Source organism: Synchiropus splendidus, chromosome 7, assembly GCF_027744825.2.
Source record: "Synchiropus splendidus isolate RoL2022-P1 chromosome 7, RoL_Sspl_1.0, whole genome shotgun sequence".
In the NCBI taxonomy this organism is placed as follows: domain Eukaryota; kingdom Metazoa; phylum Chordata; class Actinopteri; order Syngnathiformes; family Callionymidae; genus Synchiropus; species Synchiropus splendidus.
The window spans coordinates 28,143,575-28,161,974 of record NC_071340.1 but is presented as its reverse complement, the minus strand read 5'-3'; the positions used below and the strand labels follow the sequence as shown (position 1 = coordinate 28,161,974).

Below are 18,400 nucleotides of genomic sequence, written 5' to 3'. Positions count from 1 at the left end.
TTTCTGCCTGTGCATGACCCATCAGTCTGATGTGTGTCACTCATCATTCATGGAAGGAAAGACATGGCAGAGAGACGTTTATTGGGCTGCGCTGCGCTCTACAGTCTACATTCTCGTGTTCAGTCCATGAGACGAGGTAGAAATCAAGTCACCAACTATGAGTTATGACAGTTAAGGGAAATGAAACGCCATAAATAAAGGTTGAGCATCGTGAGAGGTGGTTCGGGGAGTCTAGTTCAGTGTTGTTCTTTCCCATTTCAAACAAGCGTCAAACAATCCAAATGTCTACAAACATCAGTGAGAGTAAGAGTCTGTCACTGGCTGGCAAACCAGAGTCTCCCAGCACAATCATCTAAGAGGGTGGCACCCTGGGTCGGGCTCTCCGGCACAGATGTGGAACAGCAGCATGTATGATACCATCGGATCTGTTGCTCAACTGCGTCACTGGCCTGAATATGTTCTCTCAGGACTCATGCGTCCTGGATTTGTTGTGACCTACACTCTTTAAGCACATGGCTACGACGGCGTGAATCATTGTGTCAACGGAACAGAAGTTTCCCAACACCTCACATCCTTCTCTTCCTGCTTTCACCCTCTCAGGCCCTCGTGGTCCTCCAGGAATTCCAGGGCAGAAAGGCCCACCCGGACCACCCGGACCACCCGGACCTGCAAGTGCTCGCATCCCTGAACCAGAGCGTAAGCACCTCATCATGGAGCACATTTACGTGCCAGCTGTCTCCTCCCACCCCGGCTGCCTCTTCCCCTCGTACAGAGCCAGCGTACATGGTTTAGGGTTCTTGGAGAGGAATTCCCTAACCCAATGTTTCTGGATGGGAGGAAGCCCAGGGGCAAACCCAAGCTCACCTCTCTCACCTCTGTAGCTTGTGTTGCATCTTTGGGTGTTACTCAGGTCAAAAAGAAGCCAAACAACTTTCCACAGACGATTTACTCTCCAGACACAAAATAGCTGTGGACGTTTGTCAACGCTTGATGAGTTACAGACTGATTTAAACGTAGTCTGTGAAGGGATGGGGTCACATGCTGGCTGTGGACTGAGCGCCAGGAAAGCTCCATGTCCTGTTAATGTTCTGCCAACTCTGGAAAAATGTATGGACTGCAGGCTGCTGCGGCTCATAAACTTCCTCACCTTGGCTTTATGGACTTCTCCCAGAAATGGATGCAAAGTCCGTGTGCATTAGTTTCACCGTCAGGTCATGGAGCCAAACACGTCTCACATTCTTCAGTTCAGCTGTGTCAGAACCAGTTGGTTTAAAGTACTTACGAAAGCATTTTTCATTCACTTAAAAATATAATCAAAATAGAGAGATGGAAGTGCAAGCACAAAGGGCTTCCTTGGCTGCTCTGTCCGGATCATGGGAGGCCCCAGTGGCCTTTTCATGCCAGGATGAGACCCTGTCCTCCGCCACTCAGGTCACAAAGCGCTTCCAGATGTCAACATCTCACACAGCTGAGAGGGAGTGTGGGAGAAGCTCTACGGTCGGTGCAAGGTGGATGCACCCAGTGCTTTAGATGTGGCTTCTGTGGTCCCACCAAGTATGCAGCCCACGGAGACTCGTGTTGGAGGGGAACGTTGCAGTCGCCACCACCGGACTGGAGATTGTTGTGAAGGATGGAGCACAGAGGAGGTCCTCACTTCTGCTGAAGTGGATCTGAAGTCAACCTTTTCATTTGGTGGGCCTGATCGTCTCGCAGTCTTTGGCGTCAGAGGTTCCGCAGCATGAGCAGGACAGTGTCAGTTTGGCTCATGTAAATGCCAACCACATGGTGGTCTTTGCTGTGGATAGTAATGACAAAATACATCCTCCTTTTAACACCAACTTAAGGCTTTTATGGTGTCCTCCTTTGAATTTCTGCTGCGCAAGCGCTTGGGCAGCCAGCTCACTTGATACGTGGCAAACACTGACCCCTAGTGGTCGCTACTGACAAATAACAAAAGGCAAACAACGTCAAGTAAACTTACAAACGCTTATTGCAGCGGTTCATGAGTCGCGAGTCTGTTTGTTGTTCACTCCGTTGAAGTCAGTCTTGTAAAGTGTAACAGCTGCACTTTATTTCCAGATCGAGGCAAGGACTCCTTCTACTCCAACAGGTTCCATGACTCACGAGCGTCGCCTATTCCTGGGCCCCAAGGTCCCCCAGGGCCTGTTGGTGAGTGCGTCTGTCCTGTAGTCACACACTTCTCCCCGCAGCAGACTTGTGATGTCTCTGAGCTTGTGTCGGCCACAGTGAATGCACATTTGTCTGAGCAAAACAACACATTTTGAGCGTCAGGTTAGACATTTCCATCGACGTCTCGCTGACGTTCGATGCACTTCCTTGGTGTGAGTCATTGCTGCTTGTGGACGTGTCACCAAGAGTTGTGGCGCCGCTCTGGAGGAGAGGACACCGTACTCACTCACCGGCTGATGAAGTATCTCCTTCCTCTGCAGGTCCCATGGGACCATCGGGGCCGCCTGGACCACCAGGACACAGTGTAAGTCCAGTCAGCAGGCCGGCTTGAGTCTTGTGATGATCTGTGATCTTGTGATGTAGGGGAGACCTGGAGACCCCGGAGCACTCGGACCTGTTGGACCAAAAGGGGAGCGAGGGGAGAGAGTGAGTGAACGGTGCCGAGAAAGAGCCTCCTCATGTTGCGTTCTTCATGCTTTGTTACTGCTCTGATGCTGTAGGGTCCGTTGGGTTACCCAGGAGAGAGGGGCATCAGAGGAGAGCCGGTGAGTATCCTCCAGCCAGACCAACTGTTTAGCTGAAGAATTCCAAGCTGCAGCACCCGTTGAAGCGATGAAACAGAGAAAACAAACTGAAACAATCGTATAACACTTTCAGACGTGGCACTTTCTCACTTGTTAAACTTGACAGACGCCTTCACAGCATGAATTAGCGGGAAGAGCCAATGTGCTCTCTCCGTCTATCAGAAGCCAACCGTACGAGAGCGCCGTCTGGAGGGAGTTTCATACCTGCTCTGAGCAAAGGTTGAAAAGAGTCGCGGAGCTAGCCCACATCTATTGGTCAAGTTTACAGCAGGAAATCTGATTGCACGCTCACATCAAATGTGATTTAAGAGAGCAAGTCCATGTAGAGCCAACATGGGAGTTGGGGAGGTTCTGCCTCTCTGATCTGCCATATGAACTTGGTCCGGCAGAATGACCTGCTTGTTATAATGGGAGGTGGGAGGAAGTGGCTGTGGCGGCTGGAGACCAACAGTCATTGGGGTGTGAGTGTTGCTGAGGCGCATTTGGTGTCTGAACGTCTTCATGCAGGGTAACAGTCGTGCTCCCTGAGGACGTGAACAAACAATCATGAAACTCCACGTCTCATCAATCGTGCACCAAACTTGCTGTTTGTCGCCTCTTGTCAAGTAACAGTTGAAAAAGTCTGATATGCATCTGTAACATATCAGAGGATTGAAATCGACATTCATTCATGAAGCAGCACTACAAACCGATGCGTTGCAACACTCAAGGTAATTGTGTTTTCCTGCAGGGAGCACCGGGACCCAAGGGAGAGCCAGGAGAGAAGGGCTTACCGGTGAGAGCGTCGTCTGCTGTTCAGCACAGTCGCATGATCGTGTAGCTTCAAGTCCCGGGGCCACAATGCAGAGAACCACCCCTGCTGTCGGTGTGGAGCTCTCGAATGATGCGAGAGGACATAACTCTTTCACCCCACTAGCCGGTGCCACATAATATCAGTTGTTTCGAACTGGACTGTTGGCCCAGTTCATTGTAGCGTGAACAGAAATGTGATTTCATTGTGTTCCAGCACGTAACAAAGTCACAAGCTTATAACTGTCACTTTAATACAGGCGGCACTCGGCAGCACCTGGAAAGGTGCTGGATTCTCTCGGCGCATCTTTCATCTGTGTCCGTCTAATGACAATCTTTCTTTTACCTTTTTCTCAAAAGAGCAATCTGAATGTAAGACATTTTTATTTATGTCCCTGTCCATCTCCTCTCCTGTCAATTCCAGGTGTGGTGTTTTTTCCCCATTTCAGTCTGTTTGACTTCCTGTTTTCAGCCGGTGATCTCTGTGTGCCCTTGTGTGTGTGTTTTCTTGATGTGGGTCCTCGGGGTGTGCTCCGGACTGCCGTCCCCTGTCACCACACTGTCCCTCTGCAAGCTTCTGTCCCCATGGCTCCCTCTCACAGTCGCCTCTCTGGCACCAGGCTTTGGCATATACATGAGTTGGAAACGTTCTCGGTGGTTTGTCTTAGCCCGGCCATTCATGAGTGACTCATGACCTGTATATGCCAAATCCCTCCATTGGTGGTTCTGTTTGGTTCAGTGTCCCTGTGCTCTGATGTGGGTGGAGTGGATACAGCTCTTCTCCTGCATGACACCAACTTTGAGTCTTTCCGTTCTGGTGGAAGCGTAACATCGCACGTTCTGTTGATGACTTGTCGACTGAAGGCAAGATGGAAGTGTGCCGCTGGTACCACATCATGAAGAGCCCCGACACTTCTTCTGTGTCGCGTCTATAACATCAAGCACGTTGACCACTGAAACCCAGTTTGGGCTCCACAGCAACCTAACATCATCTCTAAATCTCGCCCTTTTTCTGCGGACGTTGGTGTGTTACGAAGGCATGGCTTTGCATGCTGAGGATGCGTCACTGCGGCTTCTATTTTTGACACGCCGTCCTCTCATCCTTCAAACGGCTTCGTTGTGTCAGAGGATAGCTTTGTACCCGCTGGTTAAAAACAACGTTGCGGCTCTAAAAATGGATGGCAGGCCGAGCCGCCGAAGGAACGTGACGGCATGACTGGATTTGGATCCAAATGTTGCATCACAAGTGCATGCTGATGTCGCCAGCATGACTTCATGTAGCAGCATGGCCGCAGAATGAGCAGGGAGCCAACGGATGACTGGTTTAACCCTCTAACTGCTGAAATGTATTGACAGACGCATCTTGGCGAGCAGTCCTGCGGCTTGTGCTTGTTACCTTGACGGCTGTATCTATCTTCACAGGGGGACGGAATACATCAGATCAGAGAGGCGCTGAAGATTTTAGCCGAGAGGGTTTTAATCCTCGAGACTATGATCGGTATTCATGGTGAGTAGGAGGCCTGAGGCAGGGTCAGCTTTAGGTCAAAGGTTTTGGGGCTGAAACTCCCGTGGACAGGCAGTCACGAGCAGCCCCCCTGGACTGGTGTCTACCCCCACCCCTCACACAGCCCACCCTGTCACTGCTCTCTGATAGGAACTTAGCTTGCAGATGTTCCACGACTTGCAGGCAGATCTTGAGCTTCTGGCTCGTAGGGTGACACTGCTGGAGGCGATCATCTGGCCAGGTAACACCGAAACCTCCCCCACAGATACGCTGCCCCCTGCAGTTGAATTCTTTCAACATTTGAAACACTGAAACAAACAGTTTGAACACACATTGAAGCATAAAAAACGTGTTGAAAATCTTCAAAACTTGTTTCTGCTCCCAAGACTTAATGTTGTTTTACAACATTTTTATTGGTTTTATTTTGGTCTTTTTTAACAACAATATTCTTGTGATTTGAATGACTTCATTACTCATGTTTCTTGCATGTAGAATGTTGCTTCTCATTCTCAGAAAACTGATGTAAAAAATGTGTTTTATTATACGTGTTTCAGTTTGTTTATCACTGGTTCTAACACATAAGATCTGAAATGGAGGTCGACCGCTACGAGTTAGGTGTTTATTTGGTTCTGATATGAGTCACAACTTGGATATCATTGACATTACCGACCTTGTCAGTGAAGCAGGCAATGAAAAATCTTTTTTAACACATAAAAAATTGGTAGATGATGACAATGTCTTGCGGCTTTTCGGCTCCAATAAAGTCTTCACTCACTTGAATACGAGCGATTGCACAGAATCTGTTTTTACTACATTATGTTCCGTTCACAAAGAAACATTCGGAAGTGGTTGATGCCAAAGATAAAGAGGCCCGTACAGTCCACTACTGAGAGCAGACACAAGTGCTGACCCGCCCAGGACAGTGAGGCCCACTTCCAACTGCTGTCTTTCTTCAACAGAGCCTGATCTAGGGTCTGGGGACGGAGCCTTTGGAACATCTTCCCCTAGTTTCTACAGAGATAAGCGAGCAGGCGCCCTGCCCTTTCGGCTCCCTTCACTTCGCTCCTCCAACACCAAGGTTCGCTCACCCTGAGGACCACAGGCTGGGTCGACTCTCCCTCCCGCAGGTCTCATCAGCGCTCCACAGATCAAGACCTGATCTGAGAGCAGTCTCGGAGCTGGGAGGCGGCACCTCAGGGAAACTCCACTGATTCGTCCTCCTACACTGGGAGCAGGAGAGCTAGTTTGACTCCCGACCATTGAGCATGACCTCTTCTTTCAGCCCCCTGTGTCTGGCACAGAGCCTCAGTTCACCTGCTGATGTTTGAGAAAAGGAAAAAGGAGGGTCATCAATCGATAACTGGAGGAATCAGACGTGAGCAAAGAGACTGGATTTGAAGTTTTGTTTTTGTTTTCCTGATGTAACTGCAGTCGGATGAGAATCCATTATTTAAATCTGTTGAGCATGTACAATATGCGGGACACGCGTACAACTTCTTCTCCTAATATTCACATTTCTTTCGTCTCGTTGAACTATGTCGTGCACTAAAACATGAAGTCATCACTGCTACGCGTTGACACCTGTGATTTGTGGCGTGTTTCTCCAGTGTAGCAGAAAAAGCAGCCCAACAGTGGTTGCTTTGGATTTGGGTAGATAAATTGACTTTTGATGACACTAAAGTTAAAGCCACTTTTTAAAAGATAGGAAAAAAATGTCATTCATCTTATTTTGTAGAACTATTTAAAGTGTAGTTTTGTACGCTGTTGTGTAACCATTTTATATTTGGATAGCTGTTTCTTGCAGTTGTGTTACTGTTTTAAGGTTGCCATGTAAGTATGCAATGTAATAAAATGTTCACTGTTTTTTAAAAACCTGTCGTCGCCGTCTCTGCTTCAAACAACATCCTCCTAGGTTTCTTTCACTTCAGGACACAACCGTTCCAGAGACATTCTCCTGCTGACCGGCTCCAAGTTCAGCAGCTTGAAGCGTTTGCGCTTTGTCGTGTTGGTGGCCTCTTTCCTTCGCTGACCACCACGGCTTGCTCCCCAACGCTATCGTCGATTAGAAGTGAAATAGCGCCATCCAGCTGCTTCGACGCTGCCAACGCCACGACAGCCTTGTCAGTTGGGAAGCCCATCTTCTCAAGCTGCTGGAGTCTGAAAGGAGAATGAAAGTGATCACTGACCATGCCTGCTTTCACGGCAGCATCACTCTTGTGGCAAAGAAACTGACCGCAGAGAAGAAACGGAGGATTTTGGAACCTCAATTTTTGCATCCTCAGGAGCATCTTGCAAAGATTCAAGCATGGCGGCTCTCAGCATCTGCTCCTCTAGCTGCTCTGCCTCAGTCAGTGGAGCCAGTTCCTCCCTCAGGGAAGACACCTGATCCCACCACGGCTGGTGCTTAAAAATGGCTGGATCCCGCACAGGAAGTGGAGCGGCACACATCTGATGTGAGGAAGTTGATCTGCCAACAGTGGGCGACAAGAGTCATTCACGTGGAAAGAGCTTCTGAACAACAACGACAGCCCAGTCAAATAAGCAAAACCGAGTCACACCTCGCAGAGCTATGGTGCGTGGGTAACCTCATATGGGCTGAAGTGGAGATGTACGAAGACCGTGGAATGAGGTTCACCGAGGAGAGCTGCCTCAGCTCCTGCAGGGCCTTGATCAAGGACTGGCTATCTGAGTTTCCTGTTAAAGAAGGGGCGCTGGATACCGCTGCAAGAGTCCCATCACTGAAAGAACACACCTATATCTCTGCAGACACAACTCTACACACACGTATATACAGTGGTGGGACTTTAACCAACCTTAATTACCATTAATTAATTCTAACAAAAATTGAATTTTATTTCACAGTTTGCTCTCCAGAGAACACGAAACCTTTGTAAGTGCACGAGTGCAAAATAAACAATATGTTGTTGTTGTTGTTGTTGTTGTTGTTGTTGTTTAAATGTATGTATGGCTCCATCATTTGATTCAGTAACATACCAAATTCATTCCAATTGAAAAATGTGACCATATATATATATCCGGTCAGACCACAATCATTTGAGATTCATAAATGTGACCAATGTCAAGTAAGAGAAGGGTTGAGGACATTCACAGGCTGAATGTCCTGTAAGAAAAGAAAGGCTCCCACTGAATCCTGGGTCCAGACGGGACCCCAGGATGCCATCAAAATGAAATCATTTCTCAACATGATGAGGAAAATGGCAGGTCGGAACGTAGCAGGTCACAGGACGGGAAGCCATCCAGGATACAGTTGTGGCCAACAGAGATGGCACAGAAGTGGAGAAGGGCCGGCGTCCCGGGCAGAAGGAGCATCCCGAGCAGCAGCAGGCACCAGGGAAGGAACCAGACAGGCACCCACTTGAAAAGCCTCCTGGGCGTCACCTGGCGACACTGAGCCGTCAACAGGGCCATTTCTATGGCCGAGTAGCCACAAACCCTGCTGGGCTCGCCAACTAAGACGAAGAGCACCAGGGCGTAGACAAGAGGCAGACAGAGCGTGGTCAGGATGGAGAGGGCGAGGAAGACGGCGGTTCCCCAGCGACGCTCCTGACTGGGTCCAGCCAGCAGCAGCAGGCCGACGCTGACCAGTAGAGAGGGCAGATCATCGTGACTGAGCGCGTACAGGAAGACCTCTGGCACGAGGACAGAACAGTCATAAGGCCTGCGTAAAACTCTGCCAAATAAGTTGAGACGGGTACCTCTGAAGCTCGGGAGCTCTGCGCCAGGACCCAGGCTGAGACTCGCCTGAACACCCGCGGCGTGCACCACAAGGATTGTGCTGATCACGGCACAGGTGCCCAGACAGAAACCACGACCATCCGGCCCGACCCGGGACCACGGCGACAGCAAGGATCGATGGCGCATGACTGAACGTCAGCTTGCATCGTGCAGCTACAAATCCAAATCAGGCAAAGAGACGCGCGGCTGGGACCGGTGTTTCAAACGAGGTTTTAACTGACGCCGGGACTCCGAATCATTGGGAATGGTGAGCAGACACATCCGGCTCCGCGCGCTTCTTCTTCGCGTTCAAGTTCCACGGTCGACCGATCATAAATAATGGTCTTTGCTGCCACCCAGTGGACATTACTGAATATTAACACGTTTTCAGGGCACGCTGAGGGTCTCGCGTCTTTTTGAAGGTGTGAAGGGAGACGGTTCATAATTGTCCATGAACATATATGACGGTTTCCAGCCGTGCGTCCAGCGTGCGCTTCGTTTCATTCAGTCAGTCACGCGTATCACTTTTGCTTTATAAAGCATAACGTGTTTGTTTCAGGCAGACCATGTCATGTTTCCCATTCCCCCTCAGAGAGTCCGGGGTCGACTGCGAAAGTTGCTGAACTCAAAAGGATGACAGGGATTTTGACTGCGAAAGTTGCTGAACTCAAAAGGATGACAGGGATTTTGACTGTGAAAGTTGCTGAACTCAAAAGGATGACAGGGATTTTGACTGTGAAAGTTGCTGAACTCAAAAGGATGACAGGGATTCGTGAGTTTCGTCCATCTCGACCGTGGCGTAAATCTCGCGATGTTTGAAACCCCGCGCGACCCAACGACAGTGTCTCGCAGCAACACACATCGTTTTCTGTCGTCCTGCGAAGACACGGCATCATGGCGTCTGCACCGGGTGAGTTCTCTGATTCTATTCGACGATTTTGCCCGTACAAATCACAAAGGCCATGTGTTTGTTTTGCCAAAGCCGGCCGTACGTGAAAGGCAGGCGGTGGTTTCTCCACATCTGGGTCTCGCCTGTCCTCCATTATCCGTCCGCTTTTGTCCGCGGAAGGCCCGAAGCCTTTTGACGGCGATGCGGCCTGACTGCAAATTGTTTAGTTCTCAAATGTATATGTAGAAAGTGTTTCCCCCCATAAAACACATACCACTGGTTTGTCCAAATAAGATGTAGCTGTGAAACATGAGACCGACTGAGCGCCGCTCGGTGTTAGCTACGTTAGCACTAGCATGTCGCCTCCCGCTAAAACAATGTTGTTGAATGCTTACGGTTTTTTCCCCAACAGATTACAGTTCCTACTCCCAGTCGAATTCTCAACAAGGGTGAGTGTTCTTGTCCCAACTGATCTATCCCATTCTTCACAATTTCATCGCAAGTCGGTCGAGCGTGTGAGTCCAGCTCTGGCTCTGGGTCGAACCTGTGTGCCTTCACTGTTGTGTGTCTTGACCTGGTTTCCCCCATTGGCACTCCAGGTTCCCCCCACGCTCCTGAAGCATCCATTTAGAATTGGTCTTGAGTATCGGTCTAGTTGAGATTTTTCCTCCTCCCCAACCCTCAGTCGATACTGTGCCCACCCCAATTTCTGTGCTTTGGTTCGGTTTGTGAAAAGTTACCTTGTTTGCTTAAGACCATTAACACACGGCGTGTTTATCCAGCTATGGCTCTTATGCTGCTCAACCATCACAACAGTACGGGCAGTCTCAGACTCAGGTAAGTGGTCAAATCTTTGACTGTACAATCCGGATACCTTAAATACTTTCAATCGTAATTATGACTTTCTTTGCTTTTCATGACATCAACCAGCCAACATATGGTCAGCCAAATTATGGATCATATGCACAGCCCTCTGCAGCTGACAACAGCTACTCCCAAACTACACCTGCAGCTGGTGGCTACACACAGCCCCAGCAGCCACCACAGCAGTATGGCTCATCATATGGACAACCAACTCAAGGTATGCGACCAGTGCAAGAAATTGTTAAATGACATTAGGATGAAGTTGTTAAGCGTAATGTGTGGCGCTTCTCTAGCTGGATATTCTGCTGCCCAGACCACCACTCATGGCTACACACAGTCAGCCCAGGCTTATGGAGCTGGTGGATATGATGGTGCTCCAGCTGCTGCTGCAGCTGCACCAGCTGCAGCTCAGTCTTATGGCTCTCAGCCAGGTTACACAGCACAGTCTGCCTACCCTGGCTATGGCCAGCAGCCCGCTCCCACTACTCCTCAAAGGTAGGTTGTTCTTGACTTGTGTATAACATCATTTCATTGCATGGCTTTTGCATTATTGTATCTCTTCCCCCCCCACAGCTACAATTCCAATAATCAGCCAGCAAGTTACAACCAAAGTAGTTACTCACAGCCTGCAGCATATGGTCAGCAACAGCCTGGGTACCAAGCACAGCAGTCCAACTATGGCACCCAGCAAGGTGGTTATCAGCAGCAGAGCCAGCAACAGTCTCAGGCTCCTCCTGCTTATCCACCTCCAGCCGCTGGCTCTTATGGACAGCCTCCGGCGAACCAGTATGGTCAACAGAGTGGACCACCAAGCTATCAGTCCAATCATTACAGTATGTTTTCCGTCGGATTTGGGTGCCTTCTGTTTTCGTGAATGTTGGTATTTGTATGCATGCATGGTTGATGTTTTTTTACTTGTAATTTTATAGATAATTACCGACAGGATGGCCAAGGTGGTGGATCCGGTTACTCTGGCTCTGATTCTTCGAGGTACCCCGGTGGTGGTGGTGAGGGCCGTGGCCCAGGCAGGGATGGTTTTGAGCGAGGTGGCATGATGCACCGTGGACGTGGAGGCATGGGCCGCGGTGGTATGGGGTAAGTGTCTTTCCTCAACAATTGTTCTGTTTACTTTTGTCTCGACAGGTGCTGCGGCCCTTCAGTGCAGGGTTGGGGAAACCCTGGAGTTCCAGTTTCTTTAGATGCGCTCTTGGGGCTGATAAGTGCTTACTGATTGAATCAAGCTGTTTATATTTGCAAGGCTTTCCCCACCTCTGCCGCTGAATTGGCCTGAGGTAAGGAGGTAATGACTACTCTATAAATGGGAAATGTCTGGGTTGTACTGCCTTTAACTGGGTTACATTGAGCTAGCTCTTCACTAAAAATACTTTGAAAAATAAAAAAAAATGGGTGTAATAGGGTCAAGTACATGCATTCACATGGGTTTTTCGAGGTTTTTCCTTGCAATCTCACTTCATGTGGTACATGCAAAGATCTGTTGTGTGGCTATAAGATGACCATCGTACTTGTTGCAGTAGTTTAATAAATTGCTCAAGTGTGATGTCTCCAAAGTTTTTAGGTATTTAATCCTTGTGTATGCAAGGAGAGAACTGGTCCGTATAAATGTCACATAGGTCAAAATGTGTGAATCAACTTTATCTCATTCAATCAACATTTTAGAAAAGTGACATCACACAAGTGGGCCAGTCAGCGTTTGTCTCAATCAAACTTTGAATGACACCAAGAGTCATGAAATTATTTACAAATATGAAATTTCTGGGCCAGTCTGTTGGAAATGTGGATCGACAGACTTGAGAGTTGTTCCTTCATGAGGCATTTTTAACGTCTTGTTGATGGGTATCTCTTCTGACGTTTACCTTAAACAAATCTGTTTCCGGGAAAAGAATCTGGTTTAAAGGTTTTTGTTGAACATTTTGTACACATTGTGTCCAGGTTATTCGCCACCCAGGAGTTTTTTCACTTTATTTGGTCATTTTTTGACAATTCTGAAGCATTTTAAGGAAATGCTAATCAAATTTGGATTGAGGTCCAATTGTGTTCGCTAAATGCTAAACGTTCATTACTTCAACGCAATCCTTAATGTTCTTTAAATTTGTGTTTGTTACTACAGACCTTTGGTCACCGAAGGGAATACTTATTAGTTAATTGTGGTGCCCAGAAGGTTGGAACAACCACTGTCGTGTATTTTTTTTTTTTTTTCACCTCCTTTTGGGACATGCAGTTTTTTTTCCAGGCTAATTTAATGGTCGTTCCTTGAAAGAGTATTGGTGTGAAACTATAAAATACATTTTCCTTTAGTCCCTTTCCTTGATGATCTATTGGAAAATCGTCTTGACATTTCTTTTGCTGCTGCTGAAGGCAAATTGGTCCCTGACTAAGTGTTGGCCCCTGTCTGTACTCATTCAAACATTGAGGGATTCTCTTTTCAGGCTGTCGTATGCTTGCACACAGGTCTTTCAGTAGCGAATTAAGTAACAGTCATACTTACTATAGAACACAGGAAATAAATTGCACCTGATAAAAAGTTATTTTAGTTAATTACTATTCTTAAAAGGAGTTCAAACATTTTAACCTTGTCTAGGAATATTTTGTGTGGGGTGGGAGGGTTCCATTTAATTTTGAAATGTTTTTGTGGTTTGAAATACAACTGTGATAAAATTCTTTAACATTCTTTGTCACATTTATACCGTACAGGTTACAGTGAGAGCCATTTAAAACCATCTATTCTCTTAAAAGTGTGTACTCGGTATGGAATCGTCCACTTAAGCAGCAGGAAGAAGCTTAAACAAAGATTCGGGGCTCTTCTTTGTTTTTGTTTTTCAAGAACACAAGATGGCGGTGTACAAGAGTACAGTTCATGCTTTGTATCCAAAAGTTTTAAAGGTGCAGTGTGTAAAAGTCCAGTGATATGTAGTGGTATGCTGTCAGGTTGTTGGTGAACCTGCTTCGACCACAAATGAAGGAGATATGCATACCTAGTTTCTGATGACTTCAGACAGGTTCAGAAACCTTTGTTTTGTAGCTGTTCCTTTGTTGGGGGGTGTTGAAAGCTCCTCTGGTGATATGCATGGGCTGATGTCCTCAACACAAATACTGCTGGTTCAATGAAAGCAGCTCAGCTTTTCGAAATTAGGGTGGACACAAATTAACATTCACGAGATAAAAATGTGAAACGGATCACTGAAAAACCACTGGCTGCACCTTTAAAATGTTGACTTGCTATGAATTGTGTATGAACTGTTTTTCAACAATGTACATTTTCTTTCTATCATGTCTGGTTCACTGAACTTAAAACATTTCATGCATGTTTTTTTGTTTTTCTTTATTTTTAAATTATATGATTTGAGCTCAAGCTAAACTGTAAACTCTGGTTGGGAACAAACGTTACCATCAAAATAATTGAAGCTGTTGGATTTTGGGTGTTTCTCTTTTTCCTGACGGCGGTGTGTTTACTTTAGTTCTTTCATCATTTAAATTTTATTTCTGATATTGCAAACTCACTGGAGTCATGAGATGCTAAAGAAAGTACTGGTAATTTGAGCTCTCCCCCCTAAATGTAACAATGTAACGAGTTTATAGTTGCTGTCAGGATGGTTTGGATGTGTTTATTAATCCCTCGATCAAGCCACTATGCTCGAGCCATGGAAGTGGCTGTTAAAAGGAAGTCGACTTCATATCTCCGTTTATTCCCCCATAGCAGCGCCGGAGACAGAGGTGGCTTCAATAAGCCTGGTGGTAAGTTAACGTGTATTACCCTGGTTAGTCCTTAAACTCTCAATTTCACAGTCATTCTTGTTTGAAATGTTATTTTGCACTGTGCCTTAAATATTTTTGCCAAAACATCAAATATTGGGGGTTTTTGTTTAATGTCAAGATGAGAAATAAGTGTGGTATTTGATACCTTCTGGTCCTCTATGGTTCTGCACCGAGTTCTGGGTGGTTTAATGAAACATCTCAATTTACCTCTCAAATGTGTCTGTTTTACATGAACAGTTCGTAAGGTGAATTTCTGGGTTTCTGTTGAAGATAAGTGAGGCTTTTCGAGTGTTGGAAAATCGTTAACATGCGGTATAAGGCATCTTAGTTGCCTTCAAACATCCCTGGGTAATTGTGGTTCTTAACAGCAGAAGGAACATAGAAGCTGAGAGTGTGCTAGGCTTCATCTATCCTCACCTAGTTTACCTCACGTGTGCACCCTAGTCCAGTGGCCCTCTGTACTCATTTCTCTCTTTCTGGTTCCCTCCCGTTTCCCAATGGGCTGTAGGACCTATGAACGACAACGGGGAGCGTGAAATGGGTGAGTACTCATTGCACCTTGAAAACTACCCAGAGACAGGCAGGCGTTTTATTGGACTGTTGTCCTGAGATGTTTAGTTTCTCGCCTGTGACGCGGATCAATCTTAGTGTCAGCTTGGGACGGCAGAGCCTACTCCTTACTCTTCCGACCTGGAAATGTGCCGTAAACCATCGAGATTTCTGCCGACTTTGATCATGCCTGGTCTCTCCTTTTGATCACATGGCCCGAACGTCGTCCCAGCCACTGACCAAATCGGCTCTTTCAATGTCTGAAAGTGACTGGAGAACCAGTCCGTTATATGCTGATATCTGCGCAGCCTCTGCCGTTTTGCCTCGGAAAAATGCAATGCAGTCAAAACTGTCCTGAGCACCTTTCACGGCGTCACCTCACCGAGTCAGTTGTTCACATGACCCCCCCCCCCCAGGTCGCCCTGAGGAGCAGGATGATTCAGAGAACAGCACCATCTACATCACAGGGCTGACTGAGAAGGCAAACATTGAGGAGATGGCTGAATTCTTCAAACACGTCGGACCAATCAGGGTAAGACGTGACTGTGTGGAAGTGCTTCTGTCCAACCTGCTTTGCTGACTTTGTTGGCCTTCTGTCTTTGCAGATGAACCGCAGGCTTGGCCAGCCAGCCATCAACATTTACACAGACAAGGACACCGCAAAACCTAAAGGAGATGCCACCCTGTCCTACGAGGAGCCCATCTGTGCCAAAGCTGCTGTGGAGCACTTTAATGGTATTTGTGAAGCGTTCAGCAAAGATCCATCCCTGTGGTTTTCAACCCAAACCTTTGGCCGACAGGGAAGGAGTTCCAGGGCAGCAGGCTGAAGGTGTCCATGGCTCGCCGTAAGCCCATGATGGGCGGGATGAGAGGCGGCATGCCCATGCGAGATGGCATGATGGGCCGTGGAGGTGACCGTCTGAGACCTTGCTCACTCCCCATTTTGGCTTTCTTCATTCGTGAATCGTGTGTGAGGCTAATGTGGCCTCATGTTTGTAGTCAGCAAACGCTTGAATGCAGAGCCATGTTTTGCTTGAAAGATTCATCTTCCAGGTATGATGGGCCGTGGAGGGGAGCGTGGCGGCTTCATGCCCCGTGGCGGCCCCCGTGGAATGGGCCGAGGCGGACCCACTGGAGGCAACATGCAGCAGAGAGCCGGGGACTGGGAGTGTCCAAACCCGTACGTTTGCTTCCGCTTCAGAGGCTGTTGTTCCTCAAGAAGAGGCTGAATGTTCTCGTCCATTGTTTCCCCAGGGGCTGTGGCAACCAGAACTTTGCTTGGAGAATGGAGTGCAACCAGTGCAAAGCCCCGAAACCTGAAGGTATGGGCGGCGGACCTCCGTTCCCTCCTGGCGGTGACCGTGGCAGGGGTGGCATGGGAATGCGTGGCGGCAGAGGAATGGACCGCGGTGGACCGGGAGGTGCTGGAGGCCCGGGCGGGTTCCGTGGCGGCTGGGGGGGTGATCGCGGAGGATTCCGGGGCCGTGGAGCGATGGATAGAGGAGGCTTCCGCGGAGCTGGTCGTGGAGGGCCCCCTATGGACCGTATGGGCGGCAGAGGAAGAGGAGGAATGGGCCCACCCGGGGGCAAGATGGACATGAGGTGAGTCGAACTTCACCGCAACGTCCTTTTCTTTCTGGCTTGAGCGATGGTGTATTTTACTGTGCTCGTTTCCTGATCTCACCTACAGAGACCATCGTCAGGAGCGCAGAGAAAGACCATACTGAACTTCCTGTGGAAATTTTAAGATGAGGAATTTTAATATATGATTCCGTACCTCTGCTCGATGCTGTCCTGGGTGGTTACATACACGTTTCCCATGGTTTTTTAGTTGACCTGTGTTTATGCTTCAGCTTCTGATGTGCATGTTATGTTTTTTTTTTTTTTTTTAATGTGCTCTAGTTTTGTAATTGTATCAGGTAACACCCTTATTTTTCATTTGTCAACACATTTGCATCCACGTTCCCGTGAACCTTGTATAACTTGGGGAAATAAAATTTTACCAATGTTTTCATTGTTGCCCGTGTTCTTGGTCCAATAGGAGTCGGTGAGAATTATTTTGTGATGAAACAAATGATGTGGGGTGCGGTTGTTTATTCACCCATGATATGGATTTGCGGGTGCGTGTGTCTCAACCGCAGGGTGGTCTGTCGCCGCCGCTACTGGCAGACAAGCCGCTGGCTGCTCCAAAATGTGAGGCCCTTTTCTGGACTTGGTGCAAGTGTGAAAACAATATTTCTTCTTTATCCCGTCACAGGTTTGGAGGAAGGGTTGGATGCGGATGTTGCATGCGGTCAAGTTCGTCTTGGCCATTACCTAACAAAGGTGCTTGGTGCTGTCACAATATCGGCCCGTTCTTTTTCCACAGTGTTTGCAGAGCAATAAAACAATTTCTCGAGCGCATGCAGCTGCGTGTGCCACGTTGAGCCTCAGCTTGTTCCGATGAAGTCACGTGACTGTCACTGAAGTCCAGCAGTCTTCCTCTCGTTTTGATTTTTGATTTGTTTCAGGTCGTTTTCACGTCGACTACTTCACCAACTTCCCGGTGTTTGGCTGACGGGCTCACGTTTGCTTGGCTGTCAGAGAAGCGGATTCATCTGAGCCCAGAAAATGATCTCATCGCCCGCCCCCCTTTTTTTTTTCCTCTCCTCACCCTCCCTCCTGTCTTCTTTTGCCTGGTGTTGAAGTGACACATCCCGCTTGTTAAATGAAAACAAGCCCTCCTCCTGACTCAAACACTTCAGAGAGGGCCGTTCAAATGGAATCGAATGGTTTGGTTCGGACGAGCGTGTGCACCTGTCTTCTGCCTGATCTCCACAGAGCACGTTCAAACAAACGTCAGGTCTTCACAACGTCCTGCAGCCGAGTTGGACCAAATCAGGAGCGGGGTCATGTTCCTGTCACATTTTTGACTCTCCAAAGAGAATTTCCCGTCCAAGCCTTCTTGCGGTCATGTGCCCGCTCCATCATGTGCCTGTATTGACTCCATGACTCTCTGGGAAGAGCCTGCAGTCGATATGGCCTTGAGTGGCCCAGCAGTAGTTCATGGTTGGCTGGGGAGAAGCGCCGACCTTCTGTCTCCCTCACATGACCTTTTGAGGGCGTGATCGCCGCCACACAAAGACTGCATTATATGGAAGGAGGCGAGGCAGAAGTGACTCGTGCCTGAATGAATCCTGCTCCAGTTGAAAGTAAGCTATTCCCAGCCAATGTTCAATAAGTTCCACTATCCCTGGCTGGAGCCCAGTCCACTGAGCCAGGTGAGTCAGCAGGATCCAGCCTAAACCCTGGCAGCCATCTTGGGAGAGGAACTGCCTGTCTGCCGATGAGATCTGCCCTGCGGCCTGTGTGAAGCGCTTGGACCGTCCTGGCGGGCCCCTGGTCTGCGTGGTTGACAGGGGGTGAAGTTGGCCTCCTGCGCCCGCAGATGATCCCTTGTAATGGGATGTGGCGGCGCTTTAAGCTCCAGCAGGTCAAACATATGCAGCAGCAGGAGGCGGAGGAGGAGGGGGAGGAGCAACG

At 48.3% G+C, this 18,400-nt stretch overlaps 3 protein-coding genes across 11 annotated transcripts in view; 2 read left to right on the top strand and 1 right to left on the bottom strand.

The window, feature by feature from the left end:
• Positions 1–6,933, top strand: part of emid1 (EMI domain containing 1) — a 35,135-nt gene extending 28,202 nt beyond the window's left edge. The window contains exons 9-17 of one of the 6 annotated variants that reach the window (XR_008415517.1): positions 601–696; positions 2,080–2,169; positions 2,451–2,494; positions 2,554–2,616; positions 2,691–2,735; positions 3,505–3,549; positions 3,924–3,935; positions 4,986–5,308; positions 6,027–6,092. Coding sequence is in view for 5 of the 6 variants with exons in the window: in XM_053869820.1 (XP_053725795.1) it covers positions 601–696; positions 2,080–2,169; positions 2,451–2,494; positions 2,554–2,616; positions 2,691–2,735; positions 3,505–3,549; positions 3,924–3,935; positions 4,986–5,070; positions 6,027–6,160 (614 nt within the window). In the remaining variant the exon portion in view is untranslated. Of the gene's footprint in view, positions 1–600; positions 697–2,079; positions 2,170–2,450; positions 2,495–2,553; positions 2,617–2,690; positions 2,736–3,504; positions 3,550–3,923; positions 3,936–4,985; positions 5,309–6,026 lie in introns of all 6 variants that reach the window. The other 5 variants (XM_053869820.1, XM_053869817.1, XM_053869818.1 and 2 more) reach the window with 5 other exon arrangements.
• On the bottom strand, positions 5,206–9,099 carry rhbdd3 (rhomboid domain containing 3). Of its 3 annotated transcripts, none has more exons than XR_008415518.1 (5): positions 8,334–9,099; positions 7,626–7,752; positions 7,301–7,534; positions 6,941–7,224; positions 5,206–6,384 (listed from the first exon to the last, which is right to left on the bottom strand). XR_008415518.1 is itself a non-coding variant. In XM_053869823.1 (5 exons), the coding sequence occupies exons 1-5, from the start codon at positions 8,947–8,949 to the stop codon at positions 7,041–7,043; spliced, it is 1,095 nt and encodes a 364-aa protein (XP_053725798.1). In that variant the 5' UTR covers positions 8,950–9,099; the 3' UTR covers positions 5,208–7,040. The 3 variants fall into 3 exon arrangements, 2 of the variants coding, with proteins under 2 accessions (XP_053725797.1, XP_053725798.1); XM_053869823.1 differs by having other exon boundaries at positions 5,208–7,224; positions 8,334–8,717; positions 8,784–9,099; XM_053869822.1 differs by having other exon boundaries at positions 5,207–7,224.
• A 530-nt stretch (positions 9,100–9,629) lies between these two features.
• Positions 9,630–16,890, top strand: LOC128762036 (RNA-binding protein EWS-like). Of its 2 annotated transcripts, none has more exons than XM_053869816.1 (15): positions 9,630–9,712; positions 10,104–10,140; positions 10,474–10,528; positions 10,622–10,772; positions 10,849–11,050; positions 11,129–11,388; positions 11,485–11,650; positions 14,274–14,308; positions 14,838–14,870; positions 15,295–15,410; positions 15,484–15,613; positions 15,679–15,789; positions 15,932–16,058; positions 16,133–16,480; positions 16,569–16,890. In XM_053869816.1, the coding sequence occupies exons 1-15, from the start codon at positions 9,697–9,699 to the stop codon at positions 16,603–16,605; spliced, it is 1,824 nt and encodes a 607-aa protein (XP_053725791.1). In that variant the 5' UTR covers positions 9,630–9,696; the 3' UTR covers positions 16,606–16,890. The 2 variants fall into 2 exon arrangements, with proteins under 2 accessions (XP_053725791.1, XP_053725790.1); XM_053869815.1 differs by having other exon boundaries at positions 14,271–14,308.
• Positions 16,891–18,400: the final 1,510 nt, after the last annotated feature.